The 23,260-nt window shown below is 45.9% G+C and overlaps 1 protein-coding gene across 5 annotated transcripts in view; it reads left to right on the top strand.

Annotated features, from left to right (window-relative positions):
- Positions 1-23,260, top strand: part of LOC141113572 (uncharacterized) — a 119,055-nt gene that overhangs the window by 73,241 nt on the left and 22,554 nt on the right. For all 5 annotated transcript variants that reach the window (XM_073606760.1, XM_073606758.1, XM_073606757.1 and 2 more), the window contains 8 exons: positions 1,676-1,786; positions 3,770-3,855; positions 8,361-8,448; positions 13,051-13,155; positions 14,517-14,624; positions 15,061-15,148; positions 17,017-17,118; positions 17,704-17,802. In XM_073606760.1, coding sequence (XP_073462861.1) covers positions 1,676-1,786; positions 3,770-3,855; positions 8,361-8,448; positions 13,051-13,155; positions 14,517-14,624; positions 15,061-15,148; positions 17,017-17,118; positions 17,704-17,802 — 787 coding nt within the window. The remainder of the gene's footprint in view (positions 1-1,675; positions 1,787-3,769; positions 3,856-8,360; positions 8,449-13,050; positions 13,156-14,516; positions 14,625-15,060; positions 15,149-17,016; positions 17,119-17,703; positions 17,803-23,260) is intronic.

Here is a 23,260-nt window from a genome sequence, read left to right as displayed (position 1 = left end):
ATCCACTAGGACAGTGGTCCCCAAGCTGCGGCCCTTTGCTTGCTTTTAGGTGGCCCTTGAGGGTGCTATTTTATTCACTAACAACAATGAAGGGCACACTTCCTACCAGTGACATCAACAATGGAGTACAGTTCCTCTCAAGGACACCAACAATGGGGCCCAATAACACCAATGATGGAGCACAATTCCTCCCAATGACACTGTAACGACACCCCGAGTATGAAAGGGGTTAAAGTTGTTTAAGACATTCTATTTCTGAACACAAAGGCAGCTACCGAACACTTTAATCAGCCGAACAAGAAACCCATACGAATAATTCTCCCCCAAATACGAGGCAAGGCTCTGTCTTGAGGTTCAAGCAGGAATGATTCTTTATTCAAACATGTTCTACAGATCCCACTTCAAAACACTTCCTCCCCCCACCCTTGGAAAACAGGGCGGGTTAAACTGTCCAATGACAATGGAGACACAGGTCAGGTGTATATAACGTCTTATCAGCAGGGAGAGCTGTTGGAGGAATCCCCCCTCCCTCCATAGAGATACACATCCTGTGATCCAAGGCAGACAGACACAATAGAACATTGGAATACAGCCCCGCCCCAAACTAGCACAGCAAATAGTACACAACACAATGAGACAACACACAATATTTACACCCAACATTGTGAAGCAGTCACTATCTAAATTATGGCACAACGGGGTTCCCATAGTTTTGTGTTTTGGGGGGGACATGGACTTGAATCCAAAGTAACATTACTTCCAGGGTCCCCAGGCATACAGCTCACAACGAGCACCATTCCCCCAAATGCCAGGGCCCATAATCGGTTGGCAAGAGGCTGGCATTCAGTCCCCTCCAAAAGCCTCTGTCCTAGGTAGGTCTGTCACAGACACCAACAATGGGACCCAATGACACCAATGATGGGGCACAATTCCTCCCAATAACATCAACAATGGGGCACAATTCACTAGGGATAGGGTTTGGTGCTATCCACCAGGAAGGTAAGGGAAGGATTGTCTGCTAGAGACAGAGGAAGGTGCTGTCCACCAGAGGGTAGGGGAAGGGACATTTACCAGGGAATAGGAAAAGGAGTCAAACACCAGGGGGTTGGCGAGGGGGCATCCCTTAGCAGGTAGGGGAAGAGTCCATCCACAAGGAGTGGGGGGGAAGTGACAACCAGTAGGGGGAAGGGGGAGCCCACTAGATGGTAGGGTAAGGGGGCCATCCAACAGCAGTAGGGTTGCTAAAATAATAAAAAGGAAGTGATGATACATATTTGAACAGCAATAATGATAAGCAGACATTTAAAATAATTTTAAGGCCTCATTTACACGGGCGAACTTAAGCATAACTTTGTGCAAAAAGGCTGCGTTTGCCTGCAAGGGATGGGCAATTGCATTCATGCCCATTGGGATGAAGCGGCTGCACCGACACAGCCACTGGTCTCAATGTGGCAGCCATGTAGGTGCGAATGCATTTCTCCGAATGCACCCTTCGATGGATGTACGCTTAGATATGCCCTCATGAACAAGGTCGTAAAGTTATGCTATATGAATGGGAACATGTATCAATTATAAAATAGGTGTTATCCCAATTTTTTTTGCAAAAGTGGAAATGCACTTTAAGCCGTCATCCTCCGTCTTTCTGGTTCTCTTTACCACCTTCTCTCGCCCACAGCTCGGATCTCCTGAATTCCAGAGAGGGCACAGTGACGCCAATCAGAACAGTCTGCCCATTACAGGCTGGAGGAACAACCATCCGATCTACGCTCCGCAGAAAGAGACAGAGGTGGGAACACTGGCGCACACTTCCAATTATTTGCACCTTGTCCATCCCTCATGTCTGCATAGATCGCCATGCTGAGGCAGCCATGGAAATCCGTTACCCCTCCAGGAGAGGGTCACATAAGTGTCACCAGGGCTTTTTTTCAGCGGGAGCGCGGGGGAACGCAGTTCCGGCACCTCCAGCACTGACTTTATGTAATAGTAAAGGGTGCTGGGGTGTGCTGCAGGGTCTATTGATGCTGGCTGCTGAGGGATCTATTCTACCTGGAGGGGATCTGATTTTGCAGGGGGGTCTATTCTTACTGATGGGGGACCTATTGTTGCTGGGGGTGGGTCTTATATCGCTGAGGGGTCAGTTATGGCTGAGAGAGTTCTACTGTTGAGGAAGGGGACTATTGTTGCTGGCTGGAATGATACTTGATTCTGTATTCTCTAAAAGGGCAGTAATGGGAGGTAAGGTAGAGGGTGCTCGGAGGTGGGTAGAAAAGGGGTGACTCAGAAAGGGGGAGTTCCTGCACCTATTCTCTGAGGAAAAAAAGCCCTGAGTGTCACCATTCCGAATAAAAGCACCAAATGTTTCTGTGGGGCTACTACAGCTGTGGAGAAGTTGCGGGTTCCCTTACATCATTACTTATCATGAAAAGAAAAAAGCGGAAGTTTAAAATAATAATATGGTAATGTTGGAACTGAATGTGGAGACAAAGTCCATATGGTGGTCAGTGAGGACGCCGAAGGGCAGTTTGTTATCCATTAAGTGTATCTCCTGTTTTTGATTGACTTCGTTTTTGTATTGTTTAGCAAATGTAGAAGATAGATTGCTAGGCATGGTGTAACGCTGGACAACATCTCCCCACCCCTACCCCCCCGGTCCCCACTGTACTTACCTCTGGAGCTCTCTGTAGCAGTAGCAGTCCGGGGATGTGAAATCCCTGCTCTTCCTTTTCTCCATCAGCACCTTCGGCACAAGTCCGATTGGCTCACAGTGATGGTGCTGACCAATCGGAATCGATCTGGTCCATCCTGGAAGCACTGACAGAGAACAGTGGGGATTTCATATTCCTGGACTGCTGGACCAGCTACACAGACAGCCCAGCAGCCCCAGAGGTAAGTACAGTGGGGACCGAGGGGGAGGTGACCTAACCCTTCATAGAGTTAGACTGTATTCTACTATTACTGTGACTTTATTCTCAGTGCCCTTCCATACATTGTTAAAGAAAGGAAACTCCTGTCTCAGAAGCCTCGTATTTGTGTTGTCGCTCCTAACCTCCAGGCTATGTGCTCAGTCAAGCTGATCTTTTTTCAGATTCACAGCAACTAAAATCCATTCTAGCTTACTATACCTCCTCTGTTATGGAGTATTATACTCGCTCTCTTATAGAGCATCATGACCCCTCGGATATTGATCAATATATTCCCTTTGTTATAGAGCATTATATCCCCTCTAAGCAAAGAAAGGAATGGTCCTTAGCACTGCACACTTCACAAAATCCTGGGTGAATAGTAAGAGCAGTCTTAGCACAAATGCCGTCCAGGCCATGCCCCCCCCCCCCCCCCCAACGCGTTTTGCCCCTCCCACGGGGCTTGATCATGGAGGACGAAGACTGACAGGAGCTTGGAGTGGCATCCCTTAGCTTTGTATAGATTCACATTATACCCACTCTCTTTGAAAGACTTATACTCCCTCTGTTATAAAGCATATTAAACCCTTCTGCTATAGAGCACTATACCTGTTGTTACAGAGCATTATACCCCAGTGTTATAGGGCATCATACCCCTTTTGTTATGGAACATTAGACCCCTGTGTTATAGCGAAATATACTCTCTCTATTATAGACCATTATACCCTCTTATTATAGAGCTGTAATACCCCCCTCTGTTATAGAGCATCCTACAGAGAATTATACCCCCTCTGTAATATAGAATGTGATTTTATACTATAAAATAATAATGTTTGTGTTTTTTCCTCCTCACCCAACAAATGACCCAGATGACCCAGATAACCCAGATGAAAGGACTGGTAAAAGCGGGACTTTTGCAAAAGGCCAAGACTGCGGAGAATGGCAAACGGCTGCGGTGAGTGCTTAGGAAACCTATATCTGCCAAATTTTAATTAGGACTACATAGAGGAGAGATGGTGATTGTTCTCTGCAGATAGGTCAAACATTGACTTTGAAATGTCTCCAACATATTTGCTTGTACTGTGTTAAAAAAAAAAAAAGATATTAGTATGCAGGCATGTGAGTGAGCTGACCAGCAGAGGGAATCCTGGTCAATAGAAGTGGAAAAAAGCTGCCAAAAGGCATGTATATGAGGCCTGCCCTGCCTCCTGTTTAGGGTGATCACGTGTCCCAAATTTGCTCGGGACAGTCCCGCATTTTGCAGGTCTGTCCCGGGCACCTTCAATCCGGGACAGACCGGGTACCCCCCCCCCCCCCCGGGCCGTTCTGATGCCTCCAAAAATGGACGCCACTTCACCACTTTACTCACTGACAGTACTTGGCCGGGAATGTCGGGAGAGGCACAATCCCCGCCCCCTGCTTGTGATTGGAGAAATCATAAATCCCGCCTCTTGTGTCTAACCACTGCAGGGCAGTGTAGAGCCAGCATTGGAACAAGGTAAAACGGGTCTCGTCCGGACAGGACAAGTACTGTCAGTGAGTAAAGTGGCGATGCGGCGGCCTTTTTTGGGGGTGTGATCAGTGCTGCTGGGTAGAGAGCGCACTCGCCGCCCAGGCTGTGTTGTGAATTGTTACAGCACAAGCTGATTTTTTGGGAAGGGGGAGGGGGTGTCCCTGATGACAGTTTGGAAATGCGGTCACCCTACTCCTATTGGACGTTGATAATCCAAATAGCAGGAATCCTCTTCCCTCCTTTACATCTATAAGACATTTTATAGGGTCATTGGATGTTGTGTTCTAGGTGAAAAGGACAGATACAGTCAAAATGGTTGTGCTTTGTCGCATGTTGTGAAATAATATTGCATTTCTTATTTTGTAGTACTTTTTGATGTGACCTCACATTTTCACATGCATGCTCATTCAAAATTTGTGATTTGTATTAAGTGTAGAGATTTGCAGATTGGCCACTAGAGGGAGCTTTCAATGGCTAAGTAAAATAACTCTGTCATTTAAAGCGGGGTTCCACCCAAATTTTGAACAATATCTGTATGTATTCTCTTCCTTGCCTAGATGCTGACATGCCGTTTAAAAAAATTTAAATCGCCGTAATTACTTTTTATTTTTCTATTCTTCTTTGCACTTCCTGGTTCTCCTCCCATGGGAGTAGGCGTGTTTCTAGCCTCTCCCAGACTCCTGGGAGCTAGTCTCAGGCTTCCCAGGATGCCACTGAGCATGTGCGGGAACGAGCGGTGAATGCTGGGAGCACAGCATTCACCACATCCAGGAAATAAATGCTTGTGGGCTTCAAATGCCCACAATGAAGATGGAAACCGCCTTCAGTGAATAATATAAGTTATTCTTTCCAACTAAATCTGACACAGGCGGACATATTACACATAATATGTGAGTATGTAATGCTGAGAAGAATAGTTTGTGAATGAACTCAAAAAAAAAAAAAACGATAGATAGGTGGACCCCCGCTTTAACAGCTGCTGAGATAAAAATCTCAGCCATACACAGGTTTTTTTTTTCTGGCACAATAATTTTTATTGTAGAGAAGAAAAGCATAACACCTTAACAGAGCCATACACAGGTTTTTTTTTTCTGGCACAATAATTTTTATTGTAGAGAAGAAAAGCATAACACCTTAACAGACAATCACAGACGCAGGTGTACAGCATAAAAACCATAACAAAGAGGTGCGGGCTGGAAAAGGTCAGATCAAAGGACTTTTATTAGTATTAACTGTCTACTGGGCGACCTAGAGGGTTAAACTAAAAGTCCATAAGTCCATATGGGTCACCAGAGCCTAAGGGCTGTCCAACAGGGGCCCAGGCTGCAGGTGCACTGGTGTACAGTGGAGGGTAATGCTTGTACTGGTTTATTTTCCACCTGATGCTCCTGACCTGGCACGGGTCGGGGGGGGGGGGGGAGCAGTCTGTGGAGAAATATGGAAAAAAGGAAAAAAGAAACATTTTTGGATCTAGCAACAGTGGCCGCTAGTCTACCAAAAAGTACAGGGATCCATCACATCTGGGTCATTCGTGCCTCGGTGGAGCACATTGTGACAGGCATGTGAGTTATATTGGGAGCAGAGAGGAAATGTCAAAGCCGTGGTGAATGGACGAGGACTATCTGGGCTTCATTCTGACGCTGTACACAGATCCACAATCTGATGCCAATTAGCGATGCTTATTTTAATACATATTAAGGTGAGAGTTCTGAGAGACTGATGTTATCAAGAGATCTTCTATGAGGACATCTATGAACTTTTGCCAGCTTATTTATTTCTTCACCTAGTCACTTTATGCAGTCTTTACTGCTTGAACTGTGCTCTCCATTTATCTTATCTCTGATTTTTTACTCTCACTCTATGGATAGAGAGCACCTTTAAATTTATCTATTATTCATCACTTGTTTTCGATTTTATTATATACACTTTATTGTGATGTAATTTATTGTTATGCACTTTATACACGTTTAAGCAACTTTATTATGTGTGAATAGATTTGACAGCGCAAGATCACTTTTATATAATATTATTTATTTCTGTAATTTAAAGGTCCGATCAAGGGACTTTTATTAGTATTAACTGTCTACTGGGCGACCTAGAGGGTTAAACTAAAAGTCCATATGGGTCACCAGAGCCTAAGGGCTGTCCAACAGGGGCCCAGGTTGCAGGTGCACTGGTTTACGTTGATGGTCATTGCTTGTACTGGTTTATTTACCACCTGATGCTCCTGACCTGGCACAGGTCGGGGGGGGGGGGGGGGGGGCAGTCTGTGGAGAAATATGGAAAAAAGAAACATTTTGGGATCTAGCAACAGTGGCCGCTAGCCTACCAAAAAAAAGCCACCAAGTTCGGGACCCAGGGTTGCCTCAAGCAGAAGAGTCAGAGGGCGGCCAAAAGCACGGTCTCAGCAGCGAAGAAAAGAGGGGAAAAAGGAAAGGGTGTAGAGAAGGAAAGTGGAGCGCTAGGAAAAGCAGAGAGCAGGTGCAAAATAGGAGGAGAGGCATTGAGAGCATGTATAGAGGATGAGGAGAAGGGAACATAGGCGTGCGCACAGGGTGTGCCGGGTGTGCCTGGGCACACCCTAATCACCCCATGTGCATTAGAATTATCCAGGGGTAGCACCAGGTGGGTGGTTGGGGTGCCGTTGGCAAGTGTAAATGCCCCCATTATATTAAAGGCTAGGTTCAACTGTAGGAACACATTACCTATACTTAGGATGTAAGGTAATAGGCTCCCAATCAACTGTCTCCCACCATCAGAGCCTCTTCCCTGTGACAGCAGGTGCCCTTCATGTGTGTTTAAGCTTTGGGGTGCATACCCTGATGCAATAGGCTGCGCACACCTATAGGAATAGAGAGCAGGCACAGAATAGGAAGAGAGGCGTTTAGAGCATGTATAGAGGATGAGGAGGAGAGTAGAGAGCAGGCACAGAATAGGAAGAGAGGCGTTTAGAGCATGTTTAGAGGATGAGGAGGAGAGTAGAGAGCAGGCACAGAATAGGTAGAGAGGCGTTTAGAGCATGTTTAGAGGATGAGGAGAACAGAGAGCAGAAATAGAGGTAGAGTTGCCACCTCATCCCTTTAAACCCGAACACCTTTGAATTACACAGGTTCTGAGGCTAATTAAATGCAGATAAGGCACCAAGTGAGTTTAATTACCACCTTAATCAGCCACAGAACCTGTGTAATTAATATGTGTTCGGGTTTAAAGGGATGAGGTGGCAACCATAAATAGAGGAGTATGGACAGTAGGCGTAGAGGAGGAGGAAAACTCTGAGAATGCCTAGAGAGCAGGTGTATGGGAGGATAAAAACGGAGAGAAAGCCTAGAAGAATAGAAGAGCAGGCATGGAGGAGGAGAATGCATAGCAGGCATTAGGATGAGAGAGGCAAGAAGGCATAGAGAAGGAGGAGAGCAGAGAATAGGCACAGAGGAGAAGAGCAGCAAACAGGCATAGAGAAAGAGAAGGAGAGAGATCATAGAGAAGGAGAGTAGAGAGCTGGCATAGAGGTGTAGAAGAAAAGGAAAGGAGAGAGCCGGCACGGAATGGGAGAAGGATCGAGAGGACATGTAGAGGATGAGGAGAGCAGAAGTTGACAAGGAGGAAAACTCTAGAGGAGAAGCAGAGCAGGTGTAGAGGAGGAATAGAGCAGAGAAAAGGTAAGGGTAAGAACGATAGTAAAGAACAGGAGAGGATGAGGAGGAAAATGGAAAGAATGCCCAAAGGAGTAGGAGAGTAGGCATGGACAAGAAGAAGAGGAGAGAAGAGGGACAGGTGTATTGGGAGGAGAGTGGGAAGACGGTGAGCCACTTGGAGAACAAGTGAAATGAAAAAGAGTTTAGGGTTTGTTTGTGCTTTGTTATAGTTTAAGCTCTATTCCGGCTCATATTTTCCATGTCATATCTCAGATTAGTATACATAGGTTTTTATGTTTTTCTTCTCCACAGCAAGAACTGGAGCACTTCATGGACTGTTCTGGAAGGAGGGATTCTGACATTCTTTAAAGATGCTAAGAACCTGTCATCGAACAGCCTGGTGAGTCTCACTCCTTTATGCTAAATGTCTGTTGATGTATGTACCCGGTTTCCCCGAAAATAAGACCTAGTGTGATTGTCAGTGATGGCTGCAATATAAGCCCTACCCCCCAAATAAGCCCTACCCTGTTTCCCCGAAAATAAGCCCTACCCTGAAAATAAGACCTACAAGGACTTTAACTAGGGCTTATTTGGGGGGTAGGGCTTATATTGCAGCCATCACCGACAATCACGCTAGGTCTTATTTTCAGGGAAACGGGGTATGTATGTCTGGGGGAAAATATGGTGTGCTATACAGCGGGAGGGGAGAAAGACAGAAAGCACTTCTGGAGCACCCAAAGCAAAGATTTCTAGTGTGCTGAGCGGAGCACCTTTAGTATTACATTGTAAATACCTTTATTAATCACTGTGAGGTTTATCACTTGTTATCGGTATGTAAAGCACCTTTTAATGGCTCAATCATAACGAGACCGCAGATTCATAACAGAGGGACAGTATGATGGTTGGCAAATGTTCTGCCACCCAATGTCTGCCGGCAGTACTGCACCCGATACTGCACAGTGATCTTTACAAGGCACAGTGTTGACTCTGTAACTTATAAATTTTTATTATTCATACTAAAGAAGCTAAGTGGGAAGGTTGTTCAAAGGTTACCTGATAGATAAGACTGTAGCACTTCCTTTTGAGCTTTACCAGGTACACATGATAAAAAAAGTCAGATGTGCTTGATTGTCCTCTTGCCCCCATGGCAGGATCCCTGGTGGGTGTGCACTTTCGTTAGCCAGGGCAAGAGAAGACACTGCAATGAAGCATACCATTTATTTTTAATGACCAACTCGAAAATCAGAACATATTTGTGAGCTGCCCATAGCAAACGTTGATATAATATTCAAGAGTGAAACAATCGCCCACATTCAAATCAAAAGGATATTATAGTTTTAAAATAGCAAGACTTTTTAATGAAACCCAGGCCATCTAAAACTGAATAAATAGAAAAGGTGAGACCTAAAGTGTTAATTATGGGTGTGCTGTCCCTATGCTATCTACCTAATCCCCTCCCTCTACAGACCCAGGGCATAAACTCCTCCCTCATCTAGTCCCCGGTGCCTGATATTTTTATTTTTTTTTTTTTTTTTAGATTGGCAGCCCTTTCATTTCAGTCTGTTGTTTCATAGTAGAACCATCCAAATGCAGTCTGATTCTGCTGTACAGAAAGTTTTTAGAAGATAAGTCTAAAGATGTTCTTAAAGCGGAACTAAACCCCCAGAAATACTCTCCTCCGCATTCCAGAGGTGCGGAATTTTGCACCCCTCGCCAGTCGCTGCCATCTTCTCCATGGCTACTTCTGGGTGCCAGGGCACCGCCCCCTTGTGACATCATTGACCGGTGCATGCTGGGTCGGTGATGTCACAAGGAGGTTGTGCCACCAGGTGACGTCGCCGGGTGGCCCCGCTCCTTAGCTATTTAAGAACTGTCAGACAGTGAAAGCCTTTGGCGCGAGCGGAGCTTTTTTTCCTTTTTTTTTTTTTTTCTTCCATGGCGATGGGTATCGTGATTGACGATGGATCTACACCAGGCGACATTGATTTTTTTTTTTTTATAAAGGAATTGTCAAAAACAGTCTCTGTGTTGATTTCTTTTTGACACTTTCTTTGGTGAATGAGTAGGGGTACAATGTACCCCATACTCATTCACATGGGGGGGCTCCCTTGTTAAAGGGGCCTTCCAGATTCCGATAAGCCCCCCTGCCTGTAGACCACAAAACCACTGGCCGGGGTTGTGGGGAAGAGGCCCTTGTCCCCATCAACATGGGGGGGGGCCATGTTGAGGGCCTGTGGACCCCATGCCTTTTTTTTGGGGGGGGGGGCGTGGAGTTCCTGCTAAAAAAGAAAAAAACGTACCAGACCTGAAAGGTTTTTTCGGATAGGATTTGTGTTTCAAACTGATCAGATGTGATCCCATAGAAGACAAATGGGCCTGGAATTTGCATGTGAATCGCACCGCAGTGCTCAGAAAATCAGTACCGCTGCTGCACCGCATATATGTAAACCGGCTCCAAAGAAAGGTGGCTCGATTCACGTCATGCGAATCAGATGGGCTTCAAACGCATCCAGTTCGCATATATGTGAATGGAGCCTTACTGGTTAAAGCGGAGCTAAACGCATCGCTTTAACATTTCCAAACAACAGTTATTCCTGGCATGTCGGGAATGTAACTGTCACAATTGCTTTCAATCAACATGCCAAACCATCCAATGGCTGTTGTCATAAATGATCACATGTGCAGCATCAAACAGAAGCCAAGATGGCAGCTTCCTTGGCAAAAAAAAAAGGATAGGAGGGTTTAGTTTCACTTTAAAAACTGTTAAAGTAGTAGTATTTTAAAATACATTTAATGATGATCTATTCTAAAATTCTACTTTAATAACATAAAAAAAAGACAACTATTAGCGGTTCTAATGGCCATCGTGGCAGTACAATGGAAGATACCTTCACCCACAGTTTTCCTTTTTCTCCAATTTGCACAATTTTTCTCCATGGAAATGGAGACCAGAACCAGCGCCTCTCTATATTGAGGTGTGTGAATTCTAGGTCAGGAACATCAGAAAAAAGCAGGAATCTCAGAACAGCTTTGTCTGTCGGAGAACAAATCACAGTTCAATGTGTAGGACTGTCTAAGGTTCTCTTGGTTTTTCCCTCATCCTCCTTTCATTCCTAGTAGAAATGTCATTGACAGGAATGCGATACCAGCATTCCCAGTAGAGTGCCCAGTCCCGGTCACGTGTATTATGGTAGTGAAAGCTGCTCACCTTGCTGGAATGATGTAAACACAATCAAATCTTGGGAGGGGATGTTGTAGAACCTGTTTTGAGATAAGCTCTGCCCAGTCTTTTTCTTTTTATTACATTTAATTGACAAGGATAAAGGTCACCATGTTTAGAGTATGTGACCAGAAGGGTTCCTTCACACCACCTGTGCTAGGCTGCATTATTTAGTCCCAAGACAAGGACAGGGCTCATAGCCTTGTTTTCAGTGGTGCCGGTTCACACCAATACCCTGCAAAAAAACAAAACATTGCAGTGCCGAATGTTGCAACACGTTATGTACTGCAATATTAAATGGGCCAAAAAAAAAAAAAACACGCACTGGAAGGCATGTAAAATATGCAGATACATGTGAGATCACTTCTCTGTTATATCACCTTGTTACAAAACCGTGTCTCATAAATGACTGCAGGAGGCAATGTGGGCACAGATTTTGTTTCGTATTCTGTAGTTGTGGCGTGTTGACGTTACAGAAATTTCCAGTACTGTCTCAGGAAAGGTGTTCATATGATTACTTTGCTGGGGAATTGCGAGACCCTTGTCCCTCTGACTGTTGATTGCAATACAGTCATGTGACACCCATAGTCTGGGTATAATTCATAGGGATTTGTCTCCTCACACCCTAATTATTGATCCAGTGACCCGCACGCATCACAGAACCCACTCATAATGCTCATGGTACAGAACCCTCAACAGGGTTATTTACCCAGTGACCCGCTCACAGTATAGGACCATCATTATTGATCCAGGAGTGAAGAGAATGGTTTGGCAGATATTTTGAGATGAGGTTGATGATGAAGCTTGGATGGCTTTGTATGTTGTTGTCAGTATTTTGAATTTTATTTGTTGGGCGAGTCAAAGCCAGTGAAAAGATTGGCAAAAAGGAGTAGCAGACACCAAATGGTTGGTAAGGTGGATGGATCTGGCAGCAGCAATCATAATGGATTGAAAGGAGGATAGCCTATGTAAAGGTTAGTCAATGAGGAGGAAGTTGCAAAAGTCGAGATGAGAGATGACCAGAGAGTGATTCTTGGGGTGCCATTGGATCAAGAAAGGGCATATTTTGTTACGGAGGTTAATGTGGCATGATTTGGACAATGATTGGATGTGGGGACGAAAGGAGAGTTTAGAGTCCAGGATTACACCTAAAACCATGGGCTAAAGTGAGGGTCCAGTAGTTGTGCTATTAATCTCAATGGAGAGGAGGCATGGGGGGGGGGGGGAGGAAATATAAGCTCAGTTTTGGAAAGATTGAGTTTGAGGAAGTGGTGTGACATCTATACAGATATGTCAGCTAGTAAAAAAGGAGCAAGGAGACTACATGGGTGAGCAGAAAGGTAGAAAGAGAGAGATTTGAGTGTTGTCAGCATAGAAATGTTTTTTTGAAGTCATCAGCTGACCCAGGGAAGGAGATGTGGATAGAAAATAGAAGACTTCCAAGCATGGAAGCTTGGGGGACTCCTTCGAAAAGAGGAGAGGAGGATGTAGAGTTGGAAGTGACACAATAGGTGTGGTGAGATTGGTAAGAGGAGAACCAGCAAAGAGCAGAGTCATGGGGGCCAAGAGAGTGAAGTTTTTTTTTGAAGAGGATCGAGTGGTCAACTGTATCAAAGCTAACAGAGAGGTCTAGGAGTAAGAATATGGAGTTAGTGGCCTTTTGTTTTAGCAGTTAGTAAGTCGTTAGTGAGGTATTGGTGTTCTGTGGTATCTTCTAATATTCTGTGATGTTATTGGTGTCCTGTGATATTATATATGAAATGGATTCTTCTGTCATTTCAGAAACAGTCGTCTCTGATGAGCAGCCCAGAGCACACTGTCAAGCTGCATGGGGCATCTCTTAGCTGGGCCAGCAAGGAGAAGTCCAGCAAGAAGCATGTGATGGAGGTGAGTGCTCCACACAATGATAAAATAACTGTCAATGTGCATTGGTAAAACACCAAACCACACTCCATAAAAGCCATCCTGTTGGGTTTAATCAATGTAACCGACTTCCGACAAAGTCCCCGTCCTAGGCCATGCCCCTTCTGATGCATTTTACCCAGCTTGGACAGATAAGTCCAGTCAGGGTGAAATGTGTCAGTGTGGTGTGGCCTAGGGTGGGTATAGTCAGAAGTTGATTAAACCTAATTTTCTGGAGTGCGGTTTGGTGTTTTATCTCCGCTATACTGGCTAAGATGGATGAGCTCTTTTCTAACTGGAATCCAGAGCGGAGGAGAACCTGAGAAGCAAGATTGGGACTTGAATTCCTTTTCTCCTTGAACTCTCAGGTGTCCGTTTATGAAGCAGTGATCAGTGGTGATCCCGAGGATCGCCGCTGATCACAGTCCATAAACAGTTTATGAAACAGTGATAATTGGGGGAGAACATGTTTGAACTTGTTCTCCCGCCAATTATCTCTACACACGGAGAATCCTCATTGAATGACACAGTAACGGCCAGTTTATGAAGCAGTGATCTCACCGCTTCACTGGCGATCTGAGTCAGAATTCACACTCCCAGGTTCACCAGCTCAGAGGTGGTGAATCGGGGAGTGAAGAGGAAATCTGGGGGGATCTGAGGGGGAAGGAGGAAGATTTTTAACTTCCTTATGCCTCGTTCAGACCCCCCAACACTGTAAGCATGTCCCCCTGTCATATTTATGTGTATACATATATATGCATATATACATATAATGTGTATATGTGTATATATATATGTGTGTGTGTGTATATACATGTATATAATGTAGAGGGACTCATTATTTTATTAACATTAATCGTCCGTGTATTGAGCGGTGATAATTTATCACTGCTTAATAAACTGACATCTCTGTATTTCTGGTGCTGTAATCTCGTAAAGTCTCACGAGATTCCAGTATCAGGGGCCGTTCTCCACTGTTTGAAGCATTTGTAGATCTCTTCACTCCTCCAAAGGTGAAGCGATCTACAAGGCTTCATAAACTGGCACACAGAGGAGAAAGATCTTCACTGTGAATGCCGGAGAACGAAGCAGTGAATAGATTTCACTGCTTCATAAACGGACACCTCAATGTGCTATTGTTTCGTGTAGAGGTGAGAGCACAAAGCAGAGCTCATAGAAAAAAAATAGTAGACAGATGTGGACCATGACCTGGGACGGCCAGACATAGGTGTCTCTGTACCAGAACATTTATTGTGAAGTGTTTCTATGGGTGTTTTTCAGTTGGAATGTTCTGTCTCCTCTATTTATGGTCTATTAAAAAAACAAAAATTGTTTTCATCTTTCAGTTAAAAACCCAAGATGGCTCAGAGTATCTGATTCACCATGAATCCGATACGCTCGTAGGCGACTGGTTCACCACAATAAATAAATGTATTGGCAAAGATGCACGCATGGTAAGTATTCCTCATTATGGCAGCCCTTCTGATGTATTTCTGTCATAACCATCACCGTGCTAACTCTGTCGAACTTTATGCCTATCTACCTGTCAACCTGTACCCCCTATTGTCACCCCATTCTTCTTTCTGCCTTCCCCCTGCACCTGACAGCCTGTCATCCTGCATGCATGTCAGCTTGCACCCCTGACTTTCCTGTATCCCTGACAGCCTGTCAACCTGCACCCCTGACCTTCATATATCCATGACAGCCTGTCACCCTGCACCCCTGACCTTCATATATCCATGACAGCCTGTCACCCTGCACTCTTTTCTGCCTGTCAGCTTGTACCCCCGTCTTTCCTCTTATCCTACGCTCCTGTCTGTCACCCTGGACTGACGTTTCACAATATAAAATGTCTGTAGAGTTTCCTGATAGTATATTCATCCGTTTCAGTCTGCTGAGAACACCTCTGAGAATGAGACGGAGTCATTGCAGGAATTTGGCTCCACAGAGAAGTTGGGAATGAAAGATGAGAAAAAAGGTAAAAAAAAATTCCACACCAATCTTTGACTTGAGAACGCTACCAAAATAAAGACCTCAGGCCATCATGTCCACAGAAGTGTAAGCCAGCCTTTCTCAACCTTTTCAATAGTGGGGAAACCTTGAAATAATTTTCCAGTCTCAAGGAACCCCTGCTATAAATTACTATATCTACAACTCCTGATACATTAGTGTAATGGTCAGCGGGAAGAATGCTCCAATACTTGTAGTTATGGGGAAGAATGACCCCCTTATAGATGGCTAAATAGTTCTATTGTGTCAGCAGGAACTTATCTGAGAGGCAGAAATTGCTCCAGGTTGCCCCAAGCAACCTCTGGAGAAACCCTTGTTGAGAAGCCCTGGTATAAACTAACAAATTAGGCCTTTAGTGCCTGGTTGGAGCCCCCAGATCCTAGGCAAAGGCTGTATAATGCACATGCCTCAACAGGCTTGCATAATTTAAGCGCCATCTGGCACATCGCTTTTTTCCCCCCTCCTTTTTTGGTTGTATACAGTGTCCTGACTTCTCCCCAAGTTGACACTAAACACTGGTTGTCACCATGCTCCCACCCTGTCTATCAAATGTCATACTGTCATTGGTCAGCAGATTCTGATTGGACAGTGGAATGTCATGGGGGTGAAGCTTAGTGCTAGGCCAACAGGTCCTGTATATAGCAGCCTGGGCATAGGACTGAGGGGCCTCAACAGCCACAATGGAATGGCTTTTAGGACAAACAGAGTTACTTGCAGGAACTTAAAGCGGAGCTCCATCCAAAAGGGAAAGCTCTGCTTATTTTGTTTCTGCCCCCGCCTCCGCGGCCACATTTGGCACCTTTTTGAGGTCGGGGGGGGGGGGGGGGGGAGTGCATACCTGTCAAAACCAGGTACCTGATCCCACTTCCAGGTAAGATCACTGCAATTGTTGTGCAGTGATCTATGCAATCCCCCCCCCCGTCTGCCTTCTGGGAGACACACAGGTCCCAGAAGACAGTGGGACCATTCAGAAAGCACAGTGCGACTTGCGCACACGCAGAAGGAAACAGTCTAGTGAAGATGCTGGTGCCTGCACCCAGGGCCGATGGCTTGGGGTGCCGACATCGTGGGATTCCTGGACAGGTAAGTGTCCTTTATTAAAAGTCAGCAGCTACAGTATTTATAGCTGCTGACGTTTCTTTTTTTTTTACCCCCAGGCTGGAACTCTTTAAAGTGGTTCTAAAGGCAGAAGGTTTTTTTTACTGTAATGCATGAAGGTAAAAAAACCTTCTACGTGTAGCAGCCCCGCCCCTTATACAGTACTTACCCGAGCCCCATGTTGATCCAGCGATGTGCGTCAGCTCTCCTGTGTCTCTCTTCCCTCTATGGCAGGGATCCTCAAACTACGGCCCTCCAGCTGTTGCAGAACTACGCATCCCATGAGGCATTGTAAAACTCTGACAATCACAGACATGACTAGGCATAATGGGAATTGTAGTTCCTGAACACCTGGAGGGCCGCAGTTTGAAGACCCCTGGTCTATAGCTTAAACAGCAGTGGGAGCCATTGGCTTTTGCTGCTGTCAATCACGGCCAGTGAGCCAAAGAGGAGAGAGTGGGGGGAATGGGGTGGGGCCGAGCCATGCTCCATGTGTGCATGGACAGTGTCCGTTCACAGGAGCACAACTACAGAGCGAGTCTACTCGGGTGCTCCCCTTGTAAGAGGCTTGCTACTGGGGGCACACAACCGCCGGCAGGAGCCAGGACCGCCGGCAGGGCACCCAAAAAGAAGAGGATTGGGGCTGCAGGTAAGTATGACATGTTTATTTAAAAAAAAATAAAAAAAAAATCCAACTTTAAATTGGAAAGTTCACTTTGATATTGGTTTATGTTACAGGACAGAACACTGACAGCGACCGCAATGTTCGAACGAAACTGCGGAAATTCCTGCTGAGGAGACCCACATTGCAGTCGCTCCGAGAAAAAGGATACATTCGAGGTAAGAAATGATGCCAAGTGAGAGAGCTAAAGAGGAGTTCCACCCAGGGGTCGGGTAAAAAAAAAGAAAAATTAAAAGTCAGCAGCTACAAATACTGCAGCTGCTGACTTTTAATTGGACACTTACCTGTCCCTGGGTCCAGCGATGCAGGGGATCGAAGCCCCGCTCGTCTCCCCCTCCGTTCAGCGGCGCCGGCATTGCAACTGTGGGCGCCGGGCTGTGGCTTCACAGCCTGGCACCCACTGCGCATGCGCGAGCGGCGCCAAGCGCCGTGATTGGCCGCTCAGTCACCTGGGACCTGTAATGGGTCCCAGATAATTGACAGCGGCGAGGGAGCAGAGCGGAGCCCTTCCTGTGCCGAGGGGGAAGTGATGTCACCAGCCCAGGCACTGGAAGGGGCAGACTACGAGGGACCCCCTAGCAACAGGCATTTAGAGGTAAGTAAAAAAAAAAAATATATATATATATCCAAATGTTTTTTTTTTTTTTTTTTTTAGGATTTTTTAAGTATTTTTGTTTTTTTGGGTGGAACCCCACTTAAGTTTCAAAGCGTTCTCCTCTCTGAACATCTTTCCTGTCCCACAGATCAAGTGTTCGGCTGTGACCTTCACCATCTGTGTGAGCGAGAGAAAAGAACCGTGCCGCAGTTCGTCTGCAAATCCATCCAAGCTGTGGAGAGAAGAGGTGAGATGACACAAGGCGATGAATCAGTAGCAGCATTACGTTTTATTCGTGAAACTAGTGAACATTTCACTGCTGTAGAAAATACAGCTGGCCATACACTGTGAAAATGTTCAGCTGGTTCTTTATGAACTAGTTGAGTGCCCACCTCCTGCTCAACATCCTTTCAGTGACAGAACAGAGCCTGTATCCAATCAATGCAGTTGCTGTTTGGGTATTCTGACAGCCACGGGTGCCGACCATGAGAATACAATAGGTATAGGTAGGAAGATTTATGTATTCATGCTGTTTAGCATGAATGGGGGAATCTGTTAATTTTTTTTTTTTTATTATTCAGTCTGCAGACTGGCTATGGAGAGCTTTATTCTGTCTCATGTAGCCTCTCTGCCTACATCCCCTAAGACAGTAACACCATTATCTGCAGAGAATGCACAAACAGGGCAGCGCTCTTCAAAGTAAAGGCCCAGTTCTCAAATTCTCCCCAAGGGTATCCAAATTTAGCTATTCAAGGGCGACCGCAAGAGGGGGTGGGCAAGTGCCCCCCGGGATCGGCAAGGTGTGGTCGGCCCTTGCAGGGTCCACTGCTGACTTTTTTCTGAGTCTGCTCTGCTCTCCCTCTCTCTGACAGTGACCTCCGACGCGCTACTGACACTGTCTGAGAGACCGTTCCATCCTCAACCCCCCCCCCAAAGCAGCAGTTCCGCAGAGGCATCTGTCGGCTGCATAAGCCAATGCCTCTTCTATAGTTCTGGCTTCCGGCTGGAATTTCAGGCATGCTGTGCAGTGCTGTTGTTGATATCACTCTGCCTCCTGGTCTCCAAGTCATGGGAGTCATGGGATTTACAGCAGCGCTGCAGCTCAGCGTCACTGGGCAGTGTGGGCATAATAGGAGACAGACATTACTAGCATTGTATGGCCACAATAGGATAGGACTGTAGTTATATGGACACAATAGCATCTTTATGCTATTGTGCCCATATAGATGTTGTTGCCCCCATATAGATGCACAACAGCAGCTATATGAGCCCAATAGCATAAAGATGTTCTTGTGCCCATAAAACTGGTATTGTGCCTATATAGCTCGCCCCTCCCCTTCATGACATTGTCAAAGAGGCGGAGAATGGGTCACTTCAACCTCTTCCCGCCTGCCTGCCGTTGTTCTGGGTGGACGTTATATGACGGCCCACCAGAAAGACTGCTCCCAGGGGCGCGCAGTGCGGCAATCGCAGCCGCTGCTCTTTACCACTTGCTTACTGGGTACTTAAACCCCCCTCCTGTCCAGACCAATTTTTAGCGCTGTCGCACTTTGAACGACAATTGCACGGTCATACAACCCTGTACCCAAATAAAATTTTTATCATTTTTTTCCCACAAATAGAGCTTTCTTTTGATGGTATTTGATCACCTCTGCGGTTTTTAGTTTTTGTTAAAAAAAATTGAAAAAGACAGAATTTAAAAAAAAAAAAAAATTATATTTTTTTTATATTTTATATATATATATATTTTATAAAATTTTGCAAACAGGTAATTTTTCTCCTTCGTGGATGTACGCTGATGAGGCGGCACTGATGGGCACCGATAGGTGGCAGTGATGGGCACTGATTGATGGCAGCACTGCTAGGGTGGCACTGATTGGCACCACTGGTGGGCATTGATAGGTAGCACTGTGGGCACTGGCAGGTGGCAATGACAGATGGCACTTGCAGGCACAGATGAGGCATATGTGCCTCCTTCCTCTTCGGGACCGATGTCCCTTTGATATAAGCCGGTGATCGGCTTTTTGAGGAGAAAACAAAACCGATCACCGAGCTTTTGTTTACATCATGTGATCAGCTGTCATTGGCTGACAACTGATCACATGGTAAGGGGCCGTGACCGGCCCCTTACTCGGATCTGTGATCATCCGAGTCTCCGTGACTCAGTGATCACAGCGCGCACACCGCGCACCCTGCAGGGTGCGCGTGCACAGAGGAGGACGTCCCACGACGGCCTCCTGGAAATTGAGGTCCGCGCTGTGGCCGTCATTCGGCTATGGCCCGGACCTCAAGTGGTTAACCATGTGATCGGCTGTGTCCAATCACAGCCGGTCACAGGTTAACACGGAGATGCCGGTAATCAGCGCTCCTCGACTCACACTGACAAAGTGTGAGGAGAGGAGTGCCGATCAGCGGCATCTCCTCACAGAGGACATCTAGGGATGTAATCAGGGCACTGATCACAATTCTGTGCCAGCAATGCCACTGCCAGCAATCAGTGGCCATCAGTAAGGGCAGTCAGTGCTGGCTGTCGGTGCTGCCTAATGGTGCCCATCAGTGCCGCCTATCTGTGCCCATCAGTGCCACCCATCAAATGTGACAGCGCTGAAAGCTGAAAAATGGCCTGGGCAGGAAGGGGGGTGTAAGTGCCCTGTATTGAGGTGGTTAAAGGGTGAAAAAAAAAAAAAAAACATGTTATACTTGCCTCGTCTGTGCAGTTGGTTTTGCACAGAGTGGCCCCGATCCTCAGCGGCGCTCCTCCTTTCTCGAGTGCCCCGTTTGAGAGCTGCTCTCCCTCAGGGCACTCGTGCGGGCGCAATCCCTTGCCCTGCTGCTGCGTCTAATGACACAGACAGGACTCGGCCCCGTCCCGGAGTCATTGAATTTGATTGACTGCAGCTGGAGCCAATGGCTGCGCTGCTATCAATCTATCCAATCAGGACCCGAGACAGCGGCTGGGTGTGCTCGTCTCTGCCACGGGAAAGATTGGGTTCAGTCAAGTAAAAAGGAGGGCTCTGGGGGGTGCTGCATTACAGGAGGTTTTTCACCCTAATGCAAAGAATGCATTAAGGTGAAAAACTTTGAGGGTTTACAATCCCCCAAAAAAGTTCTGCAGACACCCATGCATGCGATGTTACTGTATGTCAATACCATCATGCTGTTTAGAGGTTACAATGTCACTGTATCCCGCCATCATGCCTGGGGCTCAGAGGTTACATCCTGCATGGAATTTAGAGAGTACGTGTCTTTTAACCATAAAATTCACCAGTAACTACTACAGTGCCTGCGCAGTGATGTGACTCCCTTCCGTTCTGATACCCAACCAGCCCACAACCCCCCTTCTGATGGCAAATGTTATTTTCTGTGGGCAGTGTGGGAAGCTTAACTCCAGGCATACAGATGAAATACATAGATGGGAGCTGTTTTACCTACCAAAGTATTGGTATTTCTGTCCATCCTGTCCTGAGATTTACACAGCCCTGTCTAGCAGGGTAAGAGATCTGATTTTTCTCTGCTGCAGCTCAGTAATATTTACAGGTCATGTTCCTCCCTTTACAAGCCTGTGACTGGACAGTGAAAGGAGAAGCGGCAGACTGATGAGCTCATCTCTTGGTCACTCTGTGCTGGCCTTTAAAGAGGAAGTAAACCCTGATGGGTTTTACTTCCTCTTTATTTCCGTGCTTTATTTCCGTCCCCTTTATGCACCGCACCGCATAGTAGCCCATTATGTGTCACTTACCTAAAATCGAAGCCTGCGATGTCACCGTTGTCCCCACTAGCAGGGAGTGTCCATTCTTCACCCCTCTTCCTTCCGGGGGCTGTGAACTCCGGCTCTGTGACTGGCCGGAGTCGCGTGGCGTCACTCCCGTGCATGCACGCAGAAGTCGCCAATCGCGGCATGACCCCCTTTAGAAATGGCACGATCTACCCTTTCCAAAGTGTGCATGCGCCGTAGACATCGGCGCACGGCTTTATTGTAAATATCTCCTAAACCGTGGAGGTTTAGGAGATATTTCCAGCACCTACAGGTAAGCATTAATATAGGCTTACCTGTAGGTAAAAGTGGTTGTACAGGGTGTACAACCGCTTTAATCAGCATGATCCTTGTGAGCACAAACCCTAAAAGACCAAATTTGCAGCATGCAGGACCTTTTCTTAAAGTGGACAAGGATTAGAACACCCGGTTTTTATTTCTGTCTTTCACCCTCGATATTTGTCCTGTTTACCATTTATCATTGAAAGTGAAAATAAAAGAAAATCCCAAATTTTGGGTTGTCCCCAGAAAAGTAATAGAGGGGAAATCTTCCAATGGGAACACTAGTTCTGGTGGCCTGGAGAGCTCCAATGAATTCCCTTAATTTGCAGGGATTTCCTCTCACTTCCTGTTTGGCTATGAGACAGGAAGTGAAGGGAAATCTCCGCAATGGGACAGAGACGGCGAAAAAAAAAAGCTGACGGGGTGATAACCATCCACTGCTCTATCCAAAATGAAAAAAAAAAAAAGTTTCGCCCATATTTGTACTTTAACATGCTGTAAAAAAGTAATGGTAGTAGGTGAGCTACATTCATAAAATTTTTTTTGTTTGTCCATAAATTTTAACTTCATTGTGAGATTAACCACTTGCTGACCAGCTGCCGCAGTTGTACTGCGGCAGAATTGCACGGCTGGGTGAAACAAAGTTATGTAACATCGCTTCGCCCTGTGGCCACTAGGGGAGCGCGCGCCCACACAGCCGATGCGAGTGCTCGGTGGTTGCGATCAACGTCGGGCTCCTGCGATCGCTCGTGGCACACCGAGAACCAGGATCTGTGTGTGTAAACACAGTTTCCGGTTCTCTGAGGGGAGAAGAGACTGATCGTCTGTTCATACAGAGTATGAACAGCGATCTGTCATCTCCCCTAGGCAGTCCCCTCCCCCCTTCAGTTAGAACACACACTAGGGAACAAACTTAACCCCTTGATCGCCCCCTAGTGTTAACCCCTTCCCTGCCAGTGACGCTGTATAAATGCCAATGGTCCCAAAAACGTTTCAAAATTGTCCGACGTGTCCGCCATAATGTCGCAGTCCCGGAAAAAAATAAATAAATAATCGCAGATCACCACCATTACTAGTAAAAAAAAAAAAAATAATAAGAATGCCATAAAACGATCCCGTATTTTGTAGACGTTATAACTTTAGCGCTTATTGCAATTTTTTTTTACCAAAAATATGTCAGCCTAAACTGAGGAAAAAAAATTGTTTTTTATATATATTTTTGGGGGATATTTATTATAGCAAAAAGTAAAAAATATTGTGTTTTTTTCCAAAATTATCGCTTTTTTTTTGTTTATAGCGCAAAAAATAAAAACCGCAGAGGTGATCAAATACCAGCAAAAGAAAGCTCTATTTGTGGGGAAAAAAGACGTCAATTTTGTTTGGGTGCAACATCGCACGACGCAGCGATACGGCGCTGCGTCGCTTTAATTGTCAGTTAAAGCGACGCAGCGCCGTATCGCAAAACATTCTCTGGTCAGGAAGGGGGTAAAATCTTCCGGGGCTGAAGCAGTTAAAGAAAATGCATGACACTGGGACATGTAATATTCACATACATGGCCAAGTAAGGATCAGAGCCCCAGAGCGTGCACCTTGCCGACTTGTTTTCCAAGTCCCCTACGTCAGTATTGTCCACATCCTCTACATTAAACTTCTCCAAGGTCTTCGGCAA

The sequence above is a fragment of the Aquarana catesbeiana genome, linkage group LG12, assembly GCF_042186555.1.
Source record: "Aquarana catesbeiana isolate 2022-GZ linkage group LG12, ASM4218655v1, whole genome shotgun sequence".
Classification (NCBI taxonomy): Eukaryota; Metazoa; Chordata; class Amphibia; order Anura; family Ranidae; genus Aquarana; species Aquarana catesbeiana.
This window is presented reverse-complemented; position numbering and strand designations above follow the sequence as displayed.